Source organism: Camelus bactrianus, chromosome X, assembly GCF_048773025.1.
Source record: "Camelus bactrianus isolate YW-2024 breed Bactrian camel chromosome X, ASM4877302v1, whole genome shotgun sequence".
Lineage (NCBI taxonomy): Eukaryota > Metazoa > Chordata > Mammalia > Artiodactyla > Camelidae > Camelus > Camelus bactrianus.
The window spans coordinates 68,269,644-68,292,470 of NC_133575.1; the positions used below are offsets into that span (position 1 = coordinate 68,269,644).

At 32.5% G+C, this 22,827-nt stretch overlaps 1 protein-coding gene across 4 annotated transcripts in view; it reads left to right on the forward strand.

The window, feature by feature from the left end:
* Positions 1-22,827, forward strand: part of APOOL (apolipoprotein O like) — a 64,246-nt gene that overhangs the window by 34,132 nt on the left and 7,287 nt on the right. For 3 of the 4 annotated variants that reach the window (XM_010949742.3, XM_074360036.1, XM_074360035.1), the window contains exons 2-8: positions 959-1,063; positions 11,969-12,088; positions 15,004-15,058; positions 16,499-16,597; positions 18,107-18,198; positions 22,031-22,144; positions 22,515-22,632. In XM_010949742.3, the coding sequence (XP_010948044.1) occupies positions 959-1,063; positions 11,969-12,088; positions 15,004-15,058; positions 16,499-16,597; positions 18,107-18,198; positions 22,031-22,144; positions 22,515-22,632 (703 nt within the window). The remainder of the gene's footprint in view (positions 1-958; positions 1,064-11,968; positions 12,089-15,003; positions 15,059-16,498; positions 16,598-18,106; positions 18,199-22,030; positions 22,145-22,514; positions 22,633-22,827) is intronic. The other variant, XM_045512664.1, reaches the window with a different exon arrangement.

Sequence of the window (22,827 nt, forward strand, 5' to 3'; positions counted from 1 at the left end):
GTACAGACACTGTCACTATTATCAGAGAACATTTAGAATCCTTTGGTCAGTGTTTCTCCCAGTTCTTGAGCAATTCCATTTGTGTGTAAGCCAGAGAAAACTTTTCCAGGATGTCTTTTGTCCATTTCAGCAAGCCTCCTTTCCCATCTAAAGAATCAAGCTCTTAAAATAGCTGTTCCTTAGAAAGCTTTACATTTGGTCTTGTTGAATGGCTAATCTTTAGGAATTATTTTGGCACCTGGATAAACACTGGAACACTTTGTTTTTAGAACCAGTAATTGTTCTATATTCTTAATTCAAATAAAGTTATATCCAAAACAGTGGTCACTTTTGGCTTTAGATTAAGCATGAAACAGGTAAAAAACAAATGCATTGGGAAAGTTAGGGGCAAAGGAATTGTAATGGAAGGAAATTATTTTTATAAATAATGTAATTATAAATTTTATTTCAAGATACAACCTGAATCACCCAGTACTCCTGATCACCCTTATCCTTTACTTTCTCCATAGCATTTATCAATTTGTAATATACCATCTAATTTATTTATTGTGTTTATCACCTGTCTTCACTAGAATGTCAGCTCCATGAGAGCAAGAATCTTTATTTTGTTCCCTGATTAGTCTGGCACATAGTAGCTGCTCAATTAATATTTGTGGACTGAGTAAATATTATAATCTATCCCACTTGATTCCTCAAATTTTGTATTCACATCTTCCTGGCAATTATTATATTGCTATATTTCACATGAAATAGTGAACAAATTGGTTAAAAAAATACTCTACCATCTAGTATTAGGATCTATGTCCTAAAAATGTAGAATATAATTTGGAGTGCTTGAGTTTTTAATAAACGTAAATGAAACCTATAGTGTTCCTCAGATGCCTCCCCAAATTTATCAGGAAATGGAGGATGGGAAGCTTTTCAATTAAAAATACCTTTTTTGATATATCTTTCTCAGATGGGAAAGCTGACAACCATGCCAGCAGGTCTGATATGTGCATCTATAAGTGTGTATGCAGCCAAGGAAGAGGAATCCAAAAAGCAGCTAGTGAAACCAGAGCAGGTAACTTGCCTACAAAAGTTTGAATTTTGTATAGCATAAATATGATGCAAAAGCTGTGAGGTTTCTTTTTTTTTTTTTCAGTTAACTCTACTCATCAAAAATGGCTTTGAAGTAATTGTTAGGCACATTTTATAAGTTGAAAGATAGTTACAAGTTGTCTCAAAATAAACACTATATTATATTTAACCCAAACATCTAAAATCTTAACTCTAATGAAAAGCAATTGGTGATTTTTTTCTTAATGAATATTCAATGAGTAGTACAGGGTTTTAGTACTTCTAAGTAGTCTGATTTTTCTTTCTTGAAAAATGTATACAGGTACACCTCATATTTGGAAGCTTTAGTTTAAGAAATTCATGAAAATCTGGTTTGAAAGTGACCTTAGATATTTTCTAGTTCAGCCTTCTCTGTGATACTGTAATCCTCTCTACAATAGGCACACTAACTGGTCATTTTCTTCTACATGAATAAAACTAGATAAAGGAACCTAAGGGAGCCCATTCCACTTTCTGGCAGCTCTCATTCAACTTAAAGTCCTTCCTTATGTCAAACACAAACCTGTCTCATAATTATATGTTCTAATGTTCAGGATGCTTAGTGTTTTCTTCAAGTTTAAGTATTTTGACTTATGTAGGATAGAGTCAGGCTCTGACTTTACTTATTCTAGATAATATATTTCTATTAATGCAGCCTAAGATGACATTCATTTTTGTATTTATTTTTCTTTTGAATCTTCACAATCAACCTTGCTTATAATCAGCCTTAGACCATAACATAGTGAACTTGCCCTTCTCTAAAAATTCATTAAACTTTTTTACATGGGCTGCTGGTAAGCTGTGTCTTTTCCCAGTCTGTACTTATGCATGTAGACTTTTTGAACTTAGTTACTGGTACATTTATGCCTTTTTAACTTTTATCGTGTTGATCTAGTCCATCATGCCAGCCTGCTAGTATTTTGTGATTACTGATTCTATTCACCATTGTACTTTTCATCTTTTCCAGCCTCAAGTCACCCTTAAGGCTTATCTATATACTTAGAAATATATACTTGAGTCAGACAGGCCTGAATCTGAATCCTGACTCTACCACCACTGACTAGTTGGATGACATTGGACAGAATTCTTAATGGTGGCATAAATATTCTGTTGTATGAGTGTATTATCAAATGTACAATTTCCATAAATTTTTGGAAATTTAGCATATTTCCAGTTATTTTGCTGTTGTAATCAGTGCTTTGCCAAGATACCTTGTACATAAAGCTATACATCTATAACGATTTTCTAAGAATAAATTTCTAGAAATGGAATTGTAGGTCAGAAGGCATGAAAAATATCAATACATTGCCAAACTGATATGCATAAATGTGGTATTTATTCATTCATTAAACAAAGAATATTTCCTGAGTTCCTCATATATCTGTGAGGCATATACTAAGCACTGGGTACCAAGTTTTATTAATTTTCATTAGCAGTCTAGGATAGATTTACTCTCCTACATACTTGTTGACTCTCAGGATTCTTTCTCCTTTTTAATCTTAGAGAGATAATGTTTTCAAGCCTATCTTGACACTCCCATCTTTGGAAACATCGAAATCTAGGTTGGACAATAGGTAACTAGCATTTGTCCCTAATAGCTATTTACATATTTCTGAATTTTAAAATAAATTTGCACTCTTTACTATAGTATGGAATACACAGGATTTGTTGGTATTTGTTATATTCCCCCAGTACATTTTAAATAGGATTTAATTTAATTATTTAAACAAAATTGATTGTTAGCTAAGTGCTAGGGACTCTTCACAAAATCAGGACTCAATCCTTGAGGAACTTAAAGTTGCTGAAAGAATCAAAATATGATTTGCATGAAATATTTCCAGGTACTTTTATTGTATAAAGTGAGTTATACCTTTGTTTAAATCTGTTTACAGTTAAGTCTCTACTAAGCCAAAATACTTTATGAAGGACATGTTCTGGTTAATTGAATCTTCTGGTGAACTTGTGGCTAATCAGAAAATCCTTTTTGAGTTCAACTCTCCTTGTTAAACATCTTTTTTAAAAGTATTAGTATACTCCTACCTTATTAATTACCATCTAGTGAATGTAATTAAATCTCTGTTTATTAGAAAACTCTGCAGATGTGTGGGGTGACCATTTTTTTAAACCATAAAATTTGCAGTATTCAGATCTGCAAAATGACACTTGGGCTGTGTTTACAGTCAGCCATAGATGTTACCAGATAATTTCTTTTAAAAATATTTCTGTAATGTGAATTTGACTTATTTTCTTGTCATTTGCTTGTTTTCAGCAAAAAAAAATAACAGAGAAGAAATATTGATTTGAGAGTGCTAGTTACTTTGGTTCAATTTAATTTAAATGTGGTTTTATAGTTTACTGAATCTAATATCTAATCTTAATTTCTAATCGAGTACAGACAAGTTGTATTTATACAATAAATGACATTTAAGCCCAGGGCCTCAATCTGTGATGAAAATATTCTTTTGTCAGTAAAAACAAATTTCTCAGAATAGAATTGAAATCCCTCTTTTCCCCAGCTTTATAGAGGTATAAATGACAAATAAGAATATATACTTAAAGTGTACAACTTGATGTTTTGACATATGTATATGGGATTATACATTGTGAAATAATCACTACAATCAAGCTAATTAATACATCTCTCACCTCACATCATTACCATTTTCTGATGTGTATGGCGAGAACACTTAAGATCTACCCTCTTAGCAAATTTTAAATATACAATACAGTATTATTAACTATAGTCATCATGATATGTATTAGATATATGGCACTTCTTGTATAACTGAAACTTTGTACTATTTTTTTGCAATTAAATTTTTTTCATTTTCATTAAAAGTTATTACAAGATATTGAATATAGTTCCCTGTGCTATATAGAAGAAATTCATTTTTATCTATTTTTATATATAGTGGTTAACATTTGCACATCTCAAACTCCCAAATTTATCACTTCCCATCCCCTTTCCCCCAGTAACCATAAAACCGTAAGATTGTTTACTATGTGTGCGAGTCTGTTTCTGTTTTGTAGATGAGTTCATTTTTGTCCTCTTTTTCTTTTTTAGATTCCACATATGAGTGCTATTATACAGTATTTTTTCTTTCTCTTTCTGGCTTACTTCACTTAGAATGACGATCTCCAGGTCCATCCATGTTGCTGCAAATGGTGTTATTTTATTCTTTTTTGTGGCTGAGTAGTATTCCATTGTATAAATATACAACAACTTTATCCAGTCATCTGTTAATGGACATTTAGGTTGCTTCCATGTCTTGACTATTGTAAATAGTGCTGCTCTGAACATTGGGGTTCATGTATCTTTTCAAATTAGAGTTCCCTCCAGGTATATACCCAGGAGTGGGATTGCTGGATCATAGGATAAGTCTATTTTTAGTTTTTTAAGGAATCTCCATACTGTTTTCCATAATGGCTGCACCAAACTACATTCCCACCAACAGTATAGGAGGGTTCCCTTTTCTCCACACCCTTTCCAGCATTTATTATTTGTAGACTTTTTAATGATAGACATTCTGACTGGTGTGAGGTGATACCTCATTGTAGTTTTGATTTGCATTTCTCTGATAATTAGTGATACTGAGTATTTTTTCATGTGCCTGTTGGCCATTTGTTTGTCTGAAACTTTGTACTCTTTAACCAACACCTCCTCTATTTCCCCTCCACCTCATCCCATCCCAATAATCACTGTTCTGCTCTCTGGTTCTGAGTCTGTTTCAGATTCTATTTATAAGTGAGATCATACAGTATTTATTTCTCTTTCTGTCTGGCTTATGTCACTTAGCATCATCTGAGATGATGTGGTTTTTATCTTTTATTCTGTTAATGCAGTATATCACATTGATATGCATATGTTGAATCATCCTTGCATCCCAGGGATACAACCCACTTGTTCATGTTGTATACTTGTTTTAATGTCCTTTTGAATTCAGCGTGATATTATTCTATTGGGGATTTTTACATCTGTTCGTTAGGGATATTGGCTTGTAGTTTTCTTTTCCTACAGTGCCTTTGTCTGGCTTTGATATCAGAGTGATGCCATCTAATGAATTTGGAAGTGTTCCCTCTTCTGTTTTTTAGGAGAGTTTAAGAAGGACTGGTATTAATTCTTCTTTGAATGTTTAATTCACCCATGAAGTCATGTGGTCCTGGGTTCTTCTTTGTTGAGGGGTTTTTGATTACTGGTTCAAACTCCTTATTGGTTATTGGTCTATTCAGGCTTTCTATTTCTTCTTGATTTAGTCTTGGTGGGTTGTATGTTTCTAGAAATTTATTAACTTCTTCTAAGTTATCTAGTTTTTTGGCAGATTCTTTTTGTTTCTGAGGTGTCCATTGTAATATCTCCTCTTTCATTTCTAATTTTATTTGATTCTACTCTTTTTTTATTAGTTAGTCTAGGTAGGAGTTTGTCACTTTTACCATTTCAATAAATACTTTTATCATAAACCATACCTTGAATGCCCATACCTAAGAAGGAAAATACTTTAAAGCACTTATTCTTAACCATTTTGACCCCTTTGAGAATCTGATGAAAACTTTGGATGCTCTTCCTAAAAAAAACTGCATATATAAAATTTTGTTTACATAGACCACAAATAACAAACCAGTTCTTTAAACTGTTGATATAATTAGGGTATAAAGGAAGAATCAATAGATTTTGCTTGAGGAGCATAAAGAATAGAAAGACTGAGAGTATGATGGACAAACATACAAGTAAACAGTCTTATCTACTCTAAAATCCATTCATCCACATGCATTCTTACTTTCTTTGGGAGCTGGAAAATTCCTTACTGGGCTGTGTGCCTGCTTTTTATATGTGATACACACTCAATATGAAATATGTACCTCTGACCTTCCTAATTATACATAGTTGCCAATGTGGTGAATTTAAATTTCAAGCATTAGTCTAGAAAGAGAAACACTAACTATTTAATCCTGGTATAGATAGCAAAGGGTCATCTATCTAATGGTAAAATAAGAATTTTATGACCCATTATTGGTAAAGTTTTACCAGACCTACACTGTTTCACGTTTGTTACTGGTAGATCAAATCCGAAGCGATTAATGATCTAGTTCCCTTGCTATTGATTTGTGAGCTTGATTGTCCCCAATGATGTCTTTACCAAACTTTACAGAAAAGGTGCTTCACCCTGATCATAAAAGCAAAACATGTTTTTGAAGGAAATAAGTCCTTACCTCATTAAATTTTTCATAATTATTTCTATGTTTTATATTTGTTTTTATTAAATATAGATTAGAATCAAAAGGCTGTTTAATCAGGTTATGAAAGTTATAAAAATTATAATATGATGAACAGACATACACCTACCAACCTACCATCCACTTTGAAGGAAAAACAAAATAAAATACCCTGGTTCTCATCCTGTTCCCTATCCATTCAGAGATAACCACTTCCATGAATTTTGATTATTGCTCCCTTTTTTTACTTTTTAACTTTACCTTATAAGTCTGTATTGCTAAACATTGTTTTTTGGTTTTGCAAGTTTTCAAGCTGTATATTGATGTTTTGAAACATACCTGCATGTATTTCTACATACTACCTTTTTTGTTCTACAGTTATTTTATTATGTTCAACATTCCTGAAATCCACCCAGATTTTTCCATGTAACTGTAATTTATATATTGTCCCTAATTTGTAATATTTCACTGTTGGATATACACCAATTTAATTATCCCTTCTACTGTTGATAGGCATTTGAGTTGTTTCCAGATTTTTGCGATCAAAACATTGCTATGAACATTATTGTACATATCTTTAGGTGCACAATTACAAGAGTTTCTCTAAATATATCTAGGACTGAAACCACTAGGTCATACAATATGTAACATTTTCAAATTTACTATAGTATATGCTAAATTGTTTTTCAAAGTGTGTATACCCGTTTACATTCCCACAAGCAGTATATAAATGTTTAGGTTGCTCCACATTCTTGTCAACACTTGATATTCTCAATGTGCCAAATGGGTGGAGTTGAAATGCTATCTTGTTGTAGTGTTCATTTGTATTTTCATGTTATTAATGAAGTTGAACATCATTTTATATATTTGTCATTCTAGTGGTTATATGTAGATGTAACATTGTACATTTAACTTGTATTTTTCTATTGATAAATGTTGAGCATCTTTTCATGTGTTTATTTGCCATTCATGTATCTTCTTTGGTGGAGTCTGTTAAAATATTTGGCCCACTTTTATTAGGTTGTTTTTTTTCTTATTATTGAGCTTTAGCATCCTAATCCTAATCCTATATATTCTGGATGTTCAGCCCTATATCAGGTATGTGTTTTACAAATATTTTCTCCCAAACTGTGGCTTATCTTTTCCGTCTGTATTACTTTTTCATTGCTTCTGTAACAAATGACTATGAACTTTGTGATTTTAACAGAACAATTTTATTATCTTATGGTTCCTGTAAGTTAGAATTCTAACACAAGTATCACTGGGCTAAAATCAAGACATTAGCAGGGCTGCATTTCTTTCTGGAGGCTCTTGAGAGAATCAGTTTCCCTCCTGTTTTCAGCTTGTAGAGGCTGGCCCAATTTCCTTAGCTTATGGCCCACTTCCTCTCAAAGCTAGGAAAAGTAGTGTAAGTCATTTTCACATCTCATCACTCTGACCATTCTTCTATAATCACATCCCCCCTTGGCTCTATCCTTCCACTGCCCCCTTTCATTTTTAATATCATATGATTAATTACTTTGAACCTGCTCAGATAATCCAGGAAAATCTTCCTATCTTAAGGTCACCTGATTAATGTTAATTACATATACAGCCTTAACTCTCCTTTACCATGTAATATAACATATTCATGGGATCCAGGTATTATGACATGAATGTCTTTGGGTGGGGGTCATTATTCTACACACACTTCCTCCTTTTAACAGTGTCTTTTGAGAAAAAGAAGATTTTAATTTTGATAAAATCCAGTTTATCAGTTTTTAAATTTATAGATTATAATTTGGGTGTCATGTCTAATAAATTTTTGCCTAACCAAAAGTTATGAGCATTTATTAATGTTTTAGTTTTTTAACAATTAATGGTTTTTAGTATATTTACAGAGTTGTGTGATCATTACTGCTAATTTTAGAAAAATTTCATCACTACAAAAAGAAAGCCAATATCCATTATCATCACTTCAATTCCACTCTCTCCCAAGCCCCTGATAACCACTGATCTACTTTCTTTCTCTATGGATATGCCTGTGCTAGACATTTCATATGAATAAAATCATACAATATGTGGCCTTTTGTGAGTGGCATCTTTCAATTACTGATATGTTTTCAAGTCTCATCCATGCTACAGAATGTATCAGTGTCATTTTTTTATTGCTGAATAATAGTACATTCTATGAATGCAGTAAATGTTGTTTATCCATATATCAGTTGATGGACATTTGGGTTTTTTCCACTTTTTGGCTATTATGGCTAACACTGCTATGAACTTGGGTGTACAAGTTTTTGTATTGACATATGTTTTCATTTTTCTTGGGTGTAGACCTAGGAGTAGAATTTCTTGTCCATATGGTAACTCTGCCTTTAACCTTCTGAGAAACTGCCAGGCTGTTTTCCATAGCAACTGTACCATTTTACATTCTCACCAGCAGTGTATGAAGGTTCCAGTTTCTCCACATCCTTACCAACACTTCTTGTTGTCTGTCTTTTTTTTATTATAGCCATCCTAGTGGGTGTGAAATGATACTTCACTGGGATTTTTATTTGCATTCCCTAAGAAGTAATGATGTCAAGCATATTTTTCATGTCCATACTGGTAATTTGTACATCTTTAGAGAAATGTCTATTCAAATCCTTTGCCCATTTTTCAGTTGGATAATTAGTCTTTTATTGTTGAATTGTAAGTGTTCTTTATGTATTCTGGATACAAGCCCTTTATGAGATACATGATCTGCAAGTATTGTCCATGAGTTGTCCTTTTACTATATCAATGGTATCATTTGCAGCACAAGTTTTTAATTTTGATAAAGTCCAGTTTGTTTATTTTTTTTCTTTTGTTGCTAATGCTTCTGATGTTATATATAAGAAGTCATTGTCTAACCCAAGGTCATGAAGATTTATCTCTATGTTTTATTCTAAGAGTTTTATAGTTTTAGCTCTTATATTTAGTTCTGCGGTCCATTTTGGTTTAATTTTTTCTATATATGGCATGAAGTAGGGGTCCAACCTCTTTCTTTTGCATGTGAATATCCAGTTGTCCAGGTACCATTTGTAGAAAAGACTATTCTTTCTTCACTGAATTTTCTTCATTCCCTTGTTGAAAATCAATTGACCATAAATGCATGGGTTCATTTCTAGACCCACAATTTTATTCCATTTATCTATATGTCTATCCTTATAGCAGTGCTACACTATTGTCTTCTAACCAGACAAATTTCTTTTGAAATTGGGAAGTATGTGTCCTCAAGCTCTGTTCTTTTTCAAGATTTTTTTTCTATTCTGGGTCTCTTTTACCTTTGTATGAATTTTAGCATGAAATTGTCATTCAAAATAGTGAATTTGTCTATTTTTCCTTGTTTCATATATTTTGAGAATATGTTAATAGATGCATACAAGTTTAAGACTGTAATATCTCTTGTTATTTAAATTTTTGTCTTAATAAAGGTACTTTATCTCTAGTAATGATTTTTGTCTTAAAGTCTATTTTGTCAAATATTAATGTAGCTTATAGTAGCTTTATTTGGGTGGCTGTTTGCCCAAAATGAATTTTTTTATTCCTTTTTTTCCAACCTTCTAAATAGTTGTTTTAGGAGTGTCTCATAAACACCATGTGACTGTATTTTGTAAATGCATTCTGATAATCTTTGCCTTTTAACTAGATCATTTTATCCATTTGCAATTATGATAATTTTTAGTATCTTTGGAATTATTTCTACCAAGCTTTTGTGGCTTTTGTTTTTCTTACTTCTTCTCTTTTTTTTTTTTTTTTTTGCTTTCTTTTTCTTTTTTTCCATAGCAAAGTTTGTTAATTATGCCTTCTTTTTAATTTCTTTCATTGGTTACCCTAGAAATTTTAACCTGTGTTCATTTCAAATCTCATCAGTATATTTACCCTCCATCCAAACAATATTAAGAATTTAGAACATTTTAATTTCTGTCATCCTCTCCTAACTTATACCATACTTATGTTCAGAGATTTAGTTCTGTTTTAAAAACACATGCATAAAACATTTTATTCTATATATTCATTATTTTAGATTTACCCACATATTTACCACTTTCTTTGCTATTCATTCCTTCTTGCATCACAAACCTTCTCAATGGGAATATTTTTCTTCTGTCTTAAGTGATTTAAAGTTTCCCAGTGAGAGTCATTTGGTTGCAAACTATCGTGGGTTTTGTCTGAGTGTGTCCTTACTTCTCCCTTCATTTTTGAAACAAAGGTATTCTATTGAGAATACAATCCTCAGTTGAGTTACTTTCTTTTAGCACATTGAGGATATTATATTGTGCCTTCAGGGTTGCTTTTGGGAAGTCAAAGCTTATCTAATTTTTATTCCTTTGAAGGTAATCTTTTCTTTCTGGCTTTTTTTTTTTAAGATCCCCTCTTTGTCTTTGGTGTTATGGAGTTTTACTATGACTTGTCTAATTGTGGATTACTGTATATTTGTCCTGTATTTCTGAATCTGCCAAATGTTCATCAGTTCTTGAAAAAATCTTGGCTATTCTCTTCAAATATTACCTCTGCCGCATCTTTCTCCTCTCCTCTGGGACTGATTAGATATCTGTTAGTATTTCTCACTCTATCTTAATCTCTTTCATATTCTTTTCATTTCTTTGCATAAAAATTTCTTCAGGTCTACTAGTTCACAAAATCTCTCAGCAACTATATGCAGTCTATCAAAACTTACCAGTTGAGTTCTTTATTTAAGTTTTCATTTTCCAGTTCTAGAAGTTCTCTTTTTCTTTATTTTTATTAGCTTTGATAATTTTTGTAGTCTCTTGCTCTTGATTCAAATTTCCACTTTATTTCTTTAAGAATAAAATATATGTATTTGACATGATATGTTCTAATATATATACTTTTTGTGGATCTGATTCTGCTCTTTGTTGTTTCTGCTAGCTCTTATCCAGATGTTGCCTTGTGTTTTCTAATTTTCCTTCTTTGTGTTACTTAATTTTTTGAAATCGTGTCCTCATATTTCTTGGAACTTTATCTGTTGTAATTCTTTGAAGTCTGTGTAGCTTCCTCCAGAGAGAAGCTGTTCATTTGCTTCTGCCAAAGCATCTGTGGGAGATCCCAGCCTGGGAGCACTTTAAATGTACACTTGATCTGAGGTTTCTCAGATTATCGAGATAGTTGTATGCTGCAGATTATATGAGTTCTCACTTGTGTTTGCCAATTCTTAGGAAATATTTCCTTCCTCTCTACTCAGTGCCCAATCTTTGAGACTATCAGTTTTCCTTACAGTCTCTTGGAGTGAACTGTTTATTTCTAGTTCAACCTTAAGTTGAGGATGCACCACTAAGAATGCCAACTTTATAGAATCTCCCATAAGATTGCCCACCTGAAGCCCATTCTGGGTTTAGTTTCCTGATCCCATACTCCATGAACCATCTGTTTTACAGCAAACAACATCAAGGTCAAAACTGGTAGTATTGTTCATCTCTGTGGGTTTTTTGTCTTCACTTAATTTCTGGCTTCTGGGTAGTCTTTATAAGCAGCTTACCAGATCATTCCTGCATTTAAGATGGTTTAAAAATATTTTATCAGCATTTTCAGTTGTTTTTAGTGGGAAAGTTGATGAGGATTCTTATTCTGCCATTCTGCCAGGAAAGGAAGCCCAGCTATTTAATATTTTGACATGATTTTTTTCTGCCTCTAGCTCCCCATATATACTCCACCACCTCTCCAGTCTAAATATGTTGAAGAGCAGCCTGGTCACTTACAAATGGGCTTTGCGTCCATTCGCACTACTACTGGTCGTTATATTGGCTGGTGCAAGGTAAGTGAATTCTAATAGTGGTTTATTATTGGAGGTTTCTCATTTGTATTACATAACAGTTGTTCCAGTTATCCATTGATGTGTAACAAACTACCCCAAAACTTAGTGATTTAAAACAGCAACTATTCAGTTATATCTCATGATTTTGTGAGTTGGGAATTTAATCAGACTTTGGACAGGTGATTCCTCTGTTGCATGTGGTGTTGACAGAGGCCACTCAATGGTATTCATCATATGAATGGGCTGATCTAGAGGGTCCAAGACATCTTTATTCTCATCACTGGCACCTTGTCACAGGTGGCTAGAAAACTGGGCTCAGTTGGTTATGTTGATGGAAGCATCTACATATGGCCTCTCAGGTAGACAGATAACTTACATGGACAGTTCAGGGCTCCTAGAGAAGACATTGCAAGAGGCCCTAGTCAGAATTTGCTAAGCTTCTTACCCATCTATAGATGTCCCTCTAAAAAGAAAGTCACTCTCATAGCACATTTGTTAAATCAAGTCACTAAGGCCAACCAGTTTTTAAAGGACGGGAATTAGGTGCTACCTCTCAATACAAATAGCAGCAAAGAATTTGTGGCCATATTTAATCCACTGTACCACTACTGCATAGTTTGAAATACTTAAGCAAATGTTTATGTCACCCAGCATGTACAGAACATTGCTTTACCATTTGCATGAAGTTCTGAGATTACTTCTACATTGTTCCTTATTTGGCTGAGTGAAATGTTCACTTGTTGAGTTTAGTTCATAAGGCCATTCGGACTATAGTCAGCTATTAGGCAAAACAGAATTCACCTGAATACTTTGGCTTCAATCAGCATTATCCACCAGCACAGTGGTGGAGTAAGCTAATACAATACTGATGTTTTATTATCATTATATCAACGTGGGTGTGTTAGCATCAGCATCTCCAGTGTCAGTGTCATAATGATAATGTTGGTACCATTGTTTTCATCATTCTGACCTAATAATCACACAGCTTTCCTTCAGGTCTAACCTATCCAGTTGTGAACACTTGTGCTTTTTGTTTCTAATCCATTCTTTTTAAAAAGAAAATTCTAATAATCTTACAAAATATTAAATCTGTGAACTCTGGTCATGTCAGATGATATTTCAAACATTTGATGAATATGTTGTGTTATTTTTAAAAATTTGTGCCTGTCAAACAACTAACAGACTCTTAATGTACTCTTTAATAGTTTGACTAGTTGTACTACACATTCTTAATAGTTTGGTCTCAGAGAGAAATAGCTTAACTAATTAGGGTCTGAATCATACCCCTGAGGCTATATGCCAACAGCTGGATGATTCAGACTGAGGTCTCTTGAGACCTAATTTTCCATAGTGTTCTCAAAGTTGTTTTCAGTGAGGTGAAATGTTCCTGAGAGATCTTCCAATTGCTATTGTTATTGTCACCCAATTTAAGACTAAAAGAACCTTTTATTCTGTTAATATGCTGAAACGAATAGGTTGAATAAGGGCACTTTTGAATGTATTTCATCTTAGTGTAAAAATTTCCTCTCTAATTTTCCCTTAAGAATGTAATCTATTCTTTAAAAATTACCTCTGGCTCTAATTACATTCTGCATTAAACTTAGAATCATGTAGGGCAAATTCAATTCCTATTCCTATGCCTTAGTGTTTTGAAATTTAGGTAGCAGTGACCTCCAGTGGTAAAAGTGAGTTCCTAAACACAGCTAAGGAAAATTTCCCAAAGGAAGTGACTAGTTTTCTTCCTCAACAGTTGCATGATTTCCCAATCAAACTGGTCCGTAAGTATTATAAGAAGGTGAAATTTTCTCAAGAGGCAGTCCCTAAAGAGAAGAAGCTCAGTGGCAGTTAGGGTCTCTGTTGGTTTGTACAGCTTTAATCCATGATGAACAGAATAAACCTCTGCATCTGATCACCATGAAAATGTCTGAGACAGTTACTAATATCAGGAATATCAAGAGCAATAACTTATTTCTTTGCAGTCTAATATAATCATTTCTATTTTATTTGCTTTGAAAATATCTTGTTGTTGTTTATATCCTGTAGTTTCATAGCAGCTAGTTCAGGGGAAACCATATATTTGGATTGTGCTTTCTAGTTTCATCAATAGAGTACAGCATGACCATGGGCGATTACTATGGGTAAATCATTCTGTGCCTTCATTTTTCTCCTAATGTAACTGAGATAGTACCAACCACTCAATAAATGTACATAGCAATATTTCTTGCATTAAAACAAATTAGAAACAGGTAAAAGGAATAATTTGATTTAAAGCTTTAATCCCTCCAATGGATTCATCTAATCTTGATTTGTAGAGAACTTATGTTCCTATTTGAAAATAAGATGGACACTAGTCTGTGTAGAATGATTTCTATCCTGAGATAAATGTCTTATTTAGATTTGTTTTCTTATTCTGATGCACACTTAGAAAAATGGCAAAGATGAAGCACTTATCTTTAGGGTTTTTGTTGTTGTTTTCTCCACAAATTATTATATTGTTGTTGCCACATCTTTCTTAATCAGATGTTGCTTCTAAGCTGAAATATACCTCTCTTTATGCTTTATTTAAATTCCATTTATTTCTCTATGCTGCCATAAAACAAGATGATGAATCTTTGTATTTCTGCAATAACTTTTCTGTGAGCTGCTCTGATCATTTTATAGGCATTACTCTACCCATTTATATGAGGAAAATAGTAAGCAAGTATTATCTATGTTAAATAGAATGAAAAGCATGAAATGAAGAGAAGCTAAGTTCAACATGTGTCCTCCTAGAGAATAATAGGAAAGTTAGATTTAGACTTGGGTGCCTTGCTAATTTAACATTTTCATATAACCTCAGAGATGGGGGCTATTTGATCTAATTATCAACATTTTCAAAAATACAGATGTTCTCTTTTTCCCCTTTTTTTACTTAGGGTGTTTATGTCTTTGTGAAAAATGGGATAATGGATACAGTACAATTTGGGAAAGGTAGGTGAGTGAAACATCTATAATTAGAAATGTTCTGCTGTCTTTTTAACTTGCAGGGTTTAAATGTGAGAAAAATAAACTTGCTATGTTGTCCATTATCATGTTTTATCAACTCAAAAGATACTCTCTATAGCAGTTTATGATAATAATAACAAAGCAATAGTATCCATTATTTATTTAGCAGTCATTATATGCTGAGACACTATGATAAGCATTTTACATAATTTATCTAATTTCATTTTGTAGCTAATCTCTCGGTGTTGGTATTATAATTATCCCCATTTTACAGATGAGGAAACGGGTTTAGAAGGGTTAGGTAGGTTACCGAAATCACATAGCTAGTAAGTGGTAGCACCTGGACTCAAACCGAGGTCTGTTTTAACTACAAAATCCATATTAGATGCTCATAAAGCATAAGTTAGAAACATGTCTCCGCTGTTATCAATTAGTTTAAATAAGTGCTATTTGCTGTTAAAATACATAGTATTTTGCTATCAATTGCTAGGAAACACTATACCAATTAGTCACCCTAGATATTTGAGCTAATGTTGGAAAAACAACTGTATTTCACTCTTTAGTTTGATTATGGTTTTTAGCAGCAAGCAGATATAGCTTCCTGACATTCTTAGCTTAAGCTAGTTGTCGAAATAAATATGTATGGGGGAACAGAAAGATCAGCTAAAATTTTAAGTGTCTCCATGATGTTGATCACCTGTCTATGTATTATCATTATTTAATGTCTGTACAAATTATATTCCTCATCAACTTTGAGGAAGTGATTGACATTAAATAATTAACTATGATAGAAGAGAGTGTTTTGGGATGGCATGGAACCAGAAACAATTTGAATATACAAAGAACCAAGAAATCTAGACCTTGCCCACTCTCTATCTCTTTTTTTTCTCTAGGCTCAACTTCTCATCCTGATCATTGGTTTTAACTAAGAGCAACGGCTGCTCTGAGGTTATTGGGGAGTCGTGGCAAGCAGAGTGTAGTAGCTGCATGTTTCCCTAAGCTATTATTCAAAGCTCCCTAATAAAGTATCTTTGAATTCTTATTGGATCCTACCAGTGTTTGAACAGATAAGGCCAGAAGCATTTCCATTATAGGGATATAGTACACAATCATGATTTACTTTATAGTAAGGCATCTTAAGGTGTGCACTGTAGCATCATATTTCATTAAAGTGTAATAATCACCTGTATCAAGAAACAAATACCATTAAATCAGCTGTGGAAGGAAGATTTTATTTTGTAGCAAGTAACTATTACAACTAGCTTTTAAAATTGCTGCTCAAATCATTATTTTGTGTAGTTTTTTTGAAGAGTGTTTAAACCATCTGCTGTTATCTTAGCAAATCTCTGTAATTTTTCCACATTATACCTATATAGGTTGCCCAATTATAGTAAGTTATTTATATTAATTTTCTGATTTCTTAAGATGCATATGTCTATTTGAAGAATCCACCTCGAGATTTTCTTCCAAAAATTGGAGTGATTACAGTTTCAGGATTGGCAGGCTTCATTTCAGTGAGAAAAGGTAAAGTTAAAAAGTGTATATTCTCTCCTTGCCATTATATTAATTTCTGAATTTTACTGTTAAAAGAAAACCTCACATCCTTTGTTAAGTAGTATTATGATGGGCTACCATAAACATGTTTAGATTCTATAGTAAAATGTGTTTACTTTTAGAGACTTTTTGTGTTTTCAAATATATAGCTATTCCAAAAGAAGTTCAGTATCATTAGTTATTAGGGAAATGCAAATGAAAACTACACTGAGGATACCACTGCATACCTATTGGAATGTCTAAAATTTAAAAGATTAACCATACCAAGTATAGTCAAGAAAGTAGAGCAGCTGACACTCTCATATACTGCTGGTGGTAATACAAAATGGTATAGCCATTCTGGAAAATAGTTTGACAGTTTCCTGTAAAGTTGAACATGTAATCACCATGCGATATGGTAATCTCACTCCTGGATATTTTTACTGGAGAAGTGAAAAACCTGTACACAAATGTTTATAGTAACTCCATCCGTAATCACCAAAAGCTAGAAATAACCTAAATGTCTTGCATCAATAAACAACTATGTCACATTCATACAAAGGAATACTGCGTAGGAACAAAAAGAATTAACCATTGACACGTGCAACAATCTTGATGAATCCGAGTTAAAGAAACCAGTCTTAAAAAGTTACATATTGTATGATTCCATTTATATGACTTTCTCAAAAAGATAAAACTACAGTGATAACAGATCAGTGGTTCTCAGGGGTTAGGAGTGGAGAAAATGTGTGACTACAAAGGGATAGCAGGAGATTTTTTTTTAGTAGTGATAGAAATGTTCCATATTCTGATCGTAGTGGTGGTTTCTTGACTCTATACACATATTAAAATTAATAGAAATGTACCAGAAAAGTTTAATTTCCTGAAAAAGTTTGAAAATGACTGCTTAGTTAAGGCACTTTTGGAAATGAATGAATTACCGCAAATTGCTTGCAATTATTAAATTATCACTTCAGTATTCTAAATCAGTGACATGAAGGAGTTATGTACCTTTTAAAATCCTTAGCTGATTAGTTAGTTGAATCTTTCACCTTTCTAAGGACTTAATCAGAAAAGGATATATGGAGAGAGTCCATTTCAGTTTAACATGCTGTCATAAACATGGTAGTTGATTACTTCTGTATATTACCATGCTTTATTAGATACTTGAAAAAATAGGATTACAACTCTGGGTTTCTTAGTACATGAAAAAGTACCTAGTTTTAAAAAAGAAGAAAATCATCAGCCCCCTTTGTGTAGGTAATTATCAACGTTAGACTGAGAATACTTTTCTTAAATTGGACATGACAACTAAGAGATATTAAATGAATCATAATCCTTAAGGACATTTTACCTATTATCTTGACTGGTATTATTACCTAAAGAATAATTTAACAGAGGGTGATGGCTTAAAGGGGAACAAAAAATATATTAAAGTTATAAAAGCTTCGAGTCTCTGGTAGCATCTGTTTGGAGTTTAATTTTATTTGCATGTCATAGGTTCTAGGTTTAAGAAGATTGCTTATCCACTGGGACTGGCCACTTTAGGAGCAACTGTTTGCTACCCAGTTCAGTCAGTAATAATTGCAAAGGTAAGTTCTTTTTAAGTGATAGCTTCATTTCAGTATTTGTTTAAACTCTCAGTGTAACAATATTTAAATGTCATACAGCACCTGCAACATTTAATTTTCATTGAAATATAGTTGGTATCAACTTTTATGTTGGCAAAATTACATTAGCATCTCAGCATGATAAATGCCATTCTTAATTACATGATCATCACAAATAAATAGGATGAATTTGTTTAAATATAATTCAAGAATATAAATGCTTGTTTGAGGATTAAGTTCAGAGACACCAAGTTAGAATTTATAGGGAGGAATACTCCTCCATTGTTGGGCTATGTAAAATTCAAAATTCTTTAAAATCGGATGAACACTGAAAAACATTTTTTAAATAATGTGAGTACAAACTCCTCTTAGATTTGTATTATTTCGCCTAGCCTTTTACAGTTGTCTTGTGTACCTCTAATTTGGTAGCAGTTTTTTTTTTTAATTATTCACTTTTGACTCTTTACAAAACTTATTTTCCTAAACACAGAAATTCTCTGTGTAACTTTTATTTTATCCTGTTATGTTACATTTAAATTATTTAATTATAATAAAACTGATTAGAGACTTGGAAACAAATACAACTTATTCTTGATAAGTGTACAAATCACTTGTGAGAGACAATACTTGGATATTGTTGAGTACCTACTAGTGATGAATATTCAGCATCCTGTGAATATCATTTATTGTAAATTTTAAAACAGCTTTAGTTAATCAGACAAGTCCCAAAAAAATGTCAGGTAAGTACTCTTCTGCTGTATGTGTATTTTTCTGAAGGAAACAGCTCATACATTTTAAGAGATTCTCCAAGGGGTCTACGATGTAAAAAAAGGTTACAAAATGATAGTCCAGAAAGTCCTTTGAAAAATAAAAGTCACACTCCAGTTATTCACTATTTGGAAATACACCTCAAGATGGAATTACTTTTTGCTTTTTATATTTCTCCTCACAATTTTCATTATTAATTTATGTAAAGAGTAACAAGAAATCTCTTTGAAAACTATAAAATATCTAGGAATAAGCTTATCAAATAATCTTTTAAAACCTATTTTAAAAAATTAAAGATTAAATTTTACCAAAGGGCATTTTTTTCAAACTTGAATACATTTAGTGATATGTCTTGTTTTCTAGATGAAAGGACTCAATATTGGAGTATGGCAGATGTTCTCAAATTTATGTATTTAATCTAGTTCTTACAAAATTCCTGGATTTGAAGGAAACATGACATTCATTCAGCCAGTATTTGTTGTCCGTGTATCATGTATCAGGAATGATACTAAGCTGTAGCATAAACAATGTACCAAAATAGCCAAGAGAACAAAACAGAATATCCAAAAACAAATATATTGAGTATGTCTTTGTGTACGTTGTGGAGTGTGGGGGAGGGTGTGGTACAAGTAGCATTTCAGATCAATGTGTAAAGAAAGGATGGAGCATTCAAGAAATGTGTTGGAATAATTCACTTTTTGGAAAAATACTTAGACCTTTACCAAATATCATGCAAAAATAAATCTCAGGTGGAATAAAGATCTAATGATAAAATATACTACTACAAAATATTAGAAGAAAAAAGAGAAATAATTGTGCAGTCTTGAGATAGGAAAGGCCTTAAGGAAAACAATCCAAAAGCCATCAAAGAAAAAAATTGATATATTTTACTACATCAAAGTAGTACATTTCTGTTGATCACAATATACCATATGCAAAGTTAATGAATAAATGAAAAACTGGAGAAACTATTTGCAACATATATAACAAAGGACTAAATAATATCCTTTGTGTATTAAAAGCTTCTGTAAATCGATAGGAAAAGAATGAATGCACTCTAAGAAAATGACAAAAGTATATGAGCTAGCAATCCATAGAATAAGAAACACAAATGGACCTAATATATGAAAGATGCTTAACTTCATCAGCAATCAAATAAATGCAGTTTAAAAGATCATGTATATAATGGTTTTTAGCCTTTCAGTTTGACAAGGATTTAAAAGATTCATAACACTGCTGCTGGTAAGTGGGGTTGGAAAACAGATATATACTCTTGGTGGGAGTGTAAATTGCTACAATATATTGCTGACTTTCTGGAGGCAATGTGGCTATATTATCAAAAATTAAAATGCATATTATATTTAATCTAGAGATTTCACGTCTAGGAATCTTTCCCGAGGAAATACCACAAGGGTTTATGGTCCCAGTTGTATGTGTCAGACTGCTAATTGTAGCATGCTTATAATTGCCAAAAAAAGGAAGTATCACATATGCTCATCAACAAGTGATTTGTTAAACAAGTCATAACGCCCATATGCCCATCAATAGGGGATTTGCTAAACGAACTGTGGTGTATCCATTATAGAATACTAACTATGCAGCTATTAAAAAAGAAGCAGATCTGCTGGTGTATAAACTGATATGGAAACATCTGTGTGACATATTGTTAAGCTTTTTTAAAAAATCACATCTCAAAATAATATGTATCGTGTGATCCCATTTGTGTTTAAAAAGGAAATACAGTGTGTATGCAATTTATTTTAAATGTTAATTTAAAATATAATTGAGATTATAGTTTATAATCTATTCTCTGTTACCTTTTTTGCAATTCAGTAGTTCATCATGGATTTCTCTCCATGGCAGTGCATATAGATCTACCTCATCTTTTTGGTAGATCTATAAGTATCAATATTCTGTTTGTTTTAAAATGCTATGGATGTGCACATATAATGTATATATAAGAGTAAAAATTCAAGAAGGATATCCACATGACTGTTAACAAAGGTTACATTGGAGGTAAGAAGAGGACTTTCATACTAGTGGATTGACTGATTTTTCTTAAGTATAAATATATACTTAGAAAAAACAGTAAAAAATATTTTTGTTTAAGGAAGAAAAACATAGTTTTTAAAAATTTATGTTTATAGAAAGTGTAATCCTGGAAAGCTCCCCAAAACCTCTTTAATATTTGAGAAATCAATAGCTATTGAAATTACTTCAACCATAAGAAACAAAAGGATGGGAAGAGAATAGAAGAAATCAGAAGGAGATTTTCAAAGGGAAAGAGAGATGAATGAAAGGAAAAGCAGCTTCAGGAATTCAGTCAGCATCCTAGCCTCCACTGTAAGTTACCGTATTTGTAGTTCATTTTTTTATTTCATGTTTCTACCAAAAAAGAGTATTATTCCCTGGAGAAATACATTAGTTTTTTTTTCTTTATGACTAGAGAAAGCACCATAAAAATTTAAGCAAAAGTGTTAACTTTATAGCATCTTATAATCTCATTTTCTTAGTCAACTGTTTAGTATCTCAAACTATATTTCCCAAACTCCTGTTAAACAGACATGGACTTAAATTCACATGTTACAGTGTGAATGCAAACTATACATTTTTAAGACTTTATTATTTTTAGAGTACTTTTAGATTCACAACAAAATGAAGGAGAAAGTACAGAGATTTCCAGTTCACCCCCCTGCACCCTACCATGCATGGCCTCCTCGTTATCAATATCCTCACCAGAGGGGTACATTTGTTACAGCTGATGAACCTACAGTGACATCATTACCACCCAAAGTCCCACAGTTTACATTAGGATTCACTCTTGGGGTTATACAAAGTATACAATTTTTAGCCTTTTTCATGATGTAAGTAATTTTTCATATAAGATTTAGAAAATGAGGCTTTGTGTTACATGATCTTGAGATTTATATCTTTATTATTGATTCTGACCTGGGTGTTCACATAAAATACCTGATGTAAATTTTTTAATGTTTGTTATTTTAACTGTTAAAAATATATATTATTTGACTCACTTTGTTTTACTTAGGTAACTGGGAAAAAGGCATATGCTACAAGCCAGCAAATTTATGAAGCAGTTAAATCATTGTGGACAAAAAATAACAAAAAAGAGTCACTTCCTGAATCTAAAGAAAAAACTAAGGTAGAGTTTAAATGGACCAAAAAGGTAGACTTTGAGTTTTGTTTGGGTGGGTGTTGCCTTGGTTTTTGTTTCTTTCTTTTGGGTTTTTTTGGTGGGGGGATAGGTAATCAGGTTTATCTATTTATTTTTAGCAGAGGTACTGGGGAGTGAACCTTGGACCTCATTCATGCCTGCTAAGTATGCACTCTACCACTGAGCTACACCCTCCCCCAGGTTGTTGACTTGTAATAGGGGTCCCAGACAGGAGTCAAGGATGGAATGAAAGAAAACGAAGAAACATAATACCTTGGCATGCTATAATTTTTTTAGGATATTTTATTCTTTTAGTAAAATGATTTACTTATGAAGGAAAAATCTTTTTGGTAAACAGCTTGGAAGCTCTGCTGAAATAGAAATACCTGCAAAAACAACTCACAACCCAGAACACTCAGTGCCTTTGCCAGCAGAACTCAGTTCTGAAACAAAGACCAAATCAGAATCTGTCTCAGGTTTGTTTTGGAATAATTCAATTTTGTTTTCATTCTTTTCTTAAATAATTTTATAGTATTATAATTAGTAGTTTTAACTTATTTATGAGTTTTCTTCATAAATGTTTTGTCTTTCTCTTATCTGTAGTGTGTGTATTTTTTTAGATTATGAGGTACTCGGGTACCTGGGATTTTTCCTAACTGCCACATAGTTCA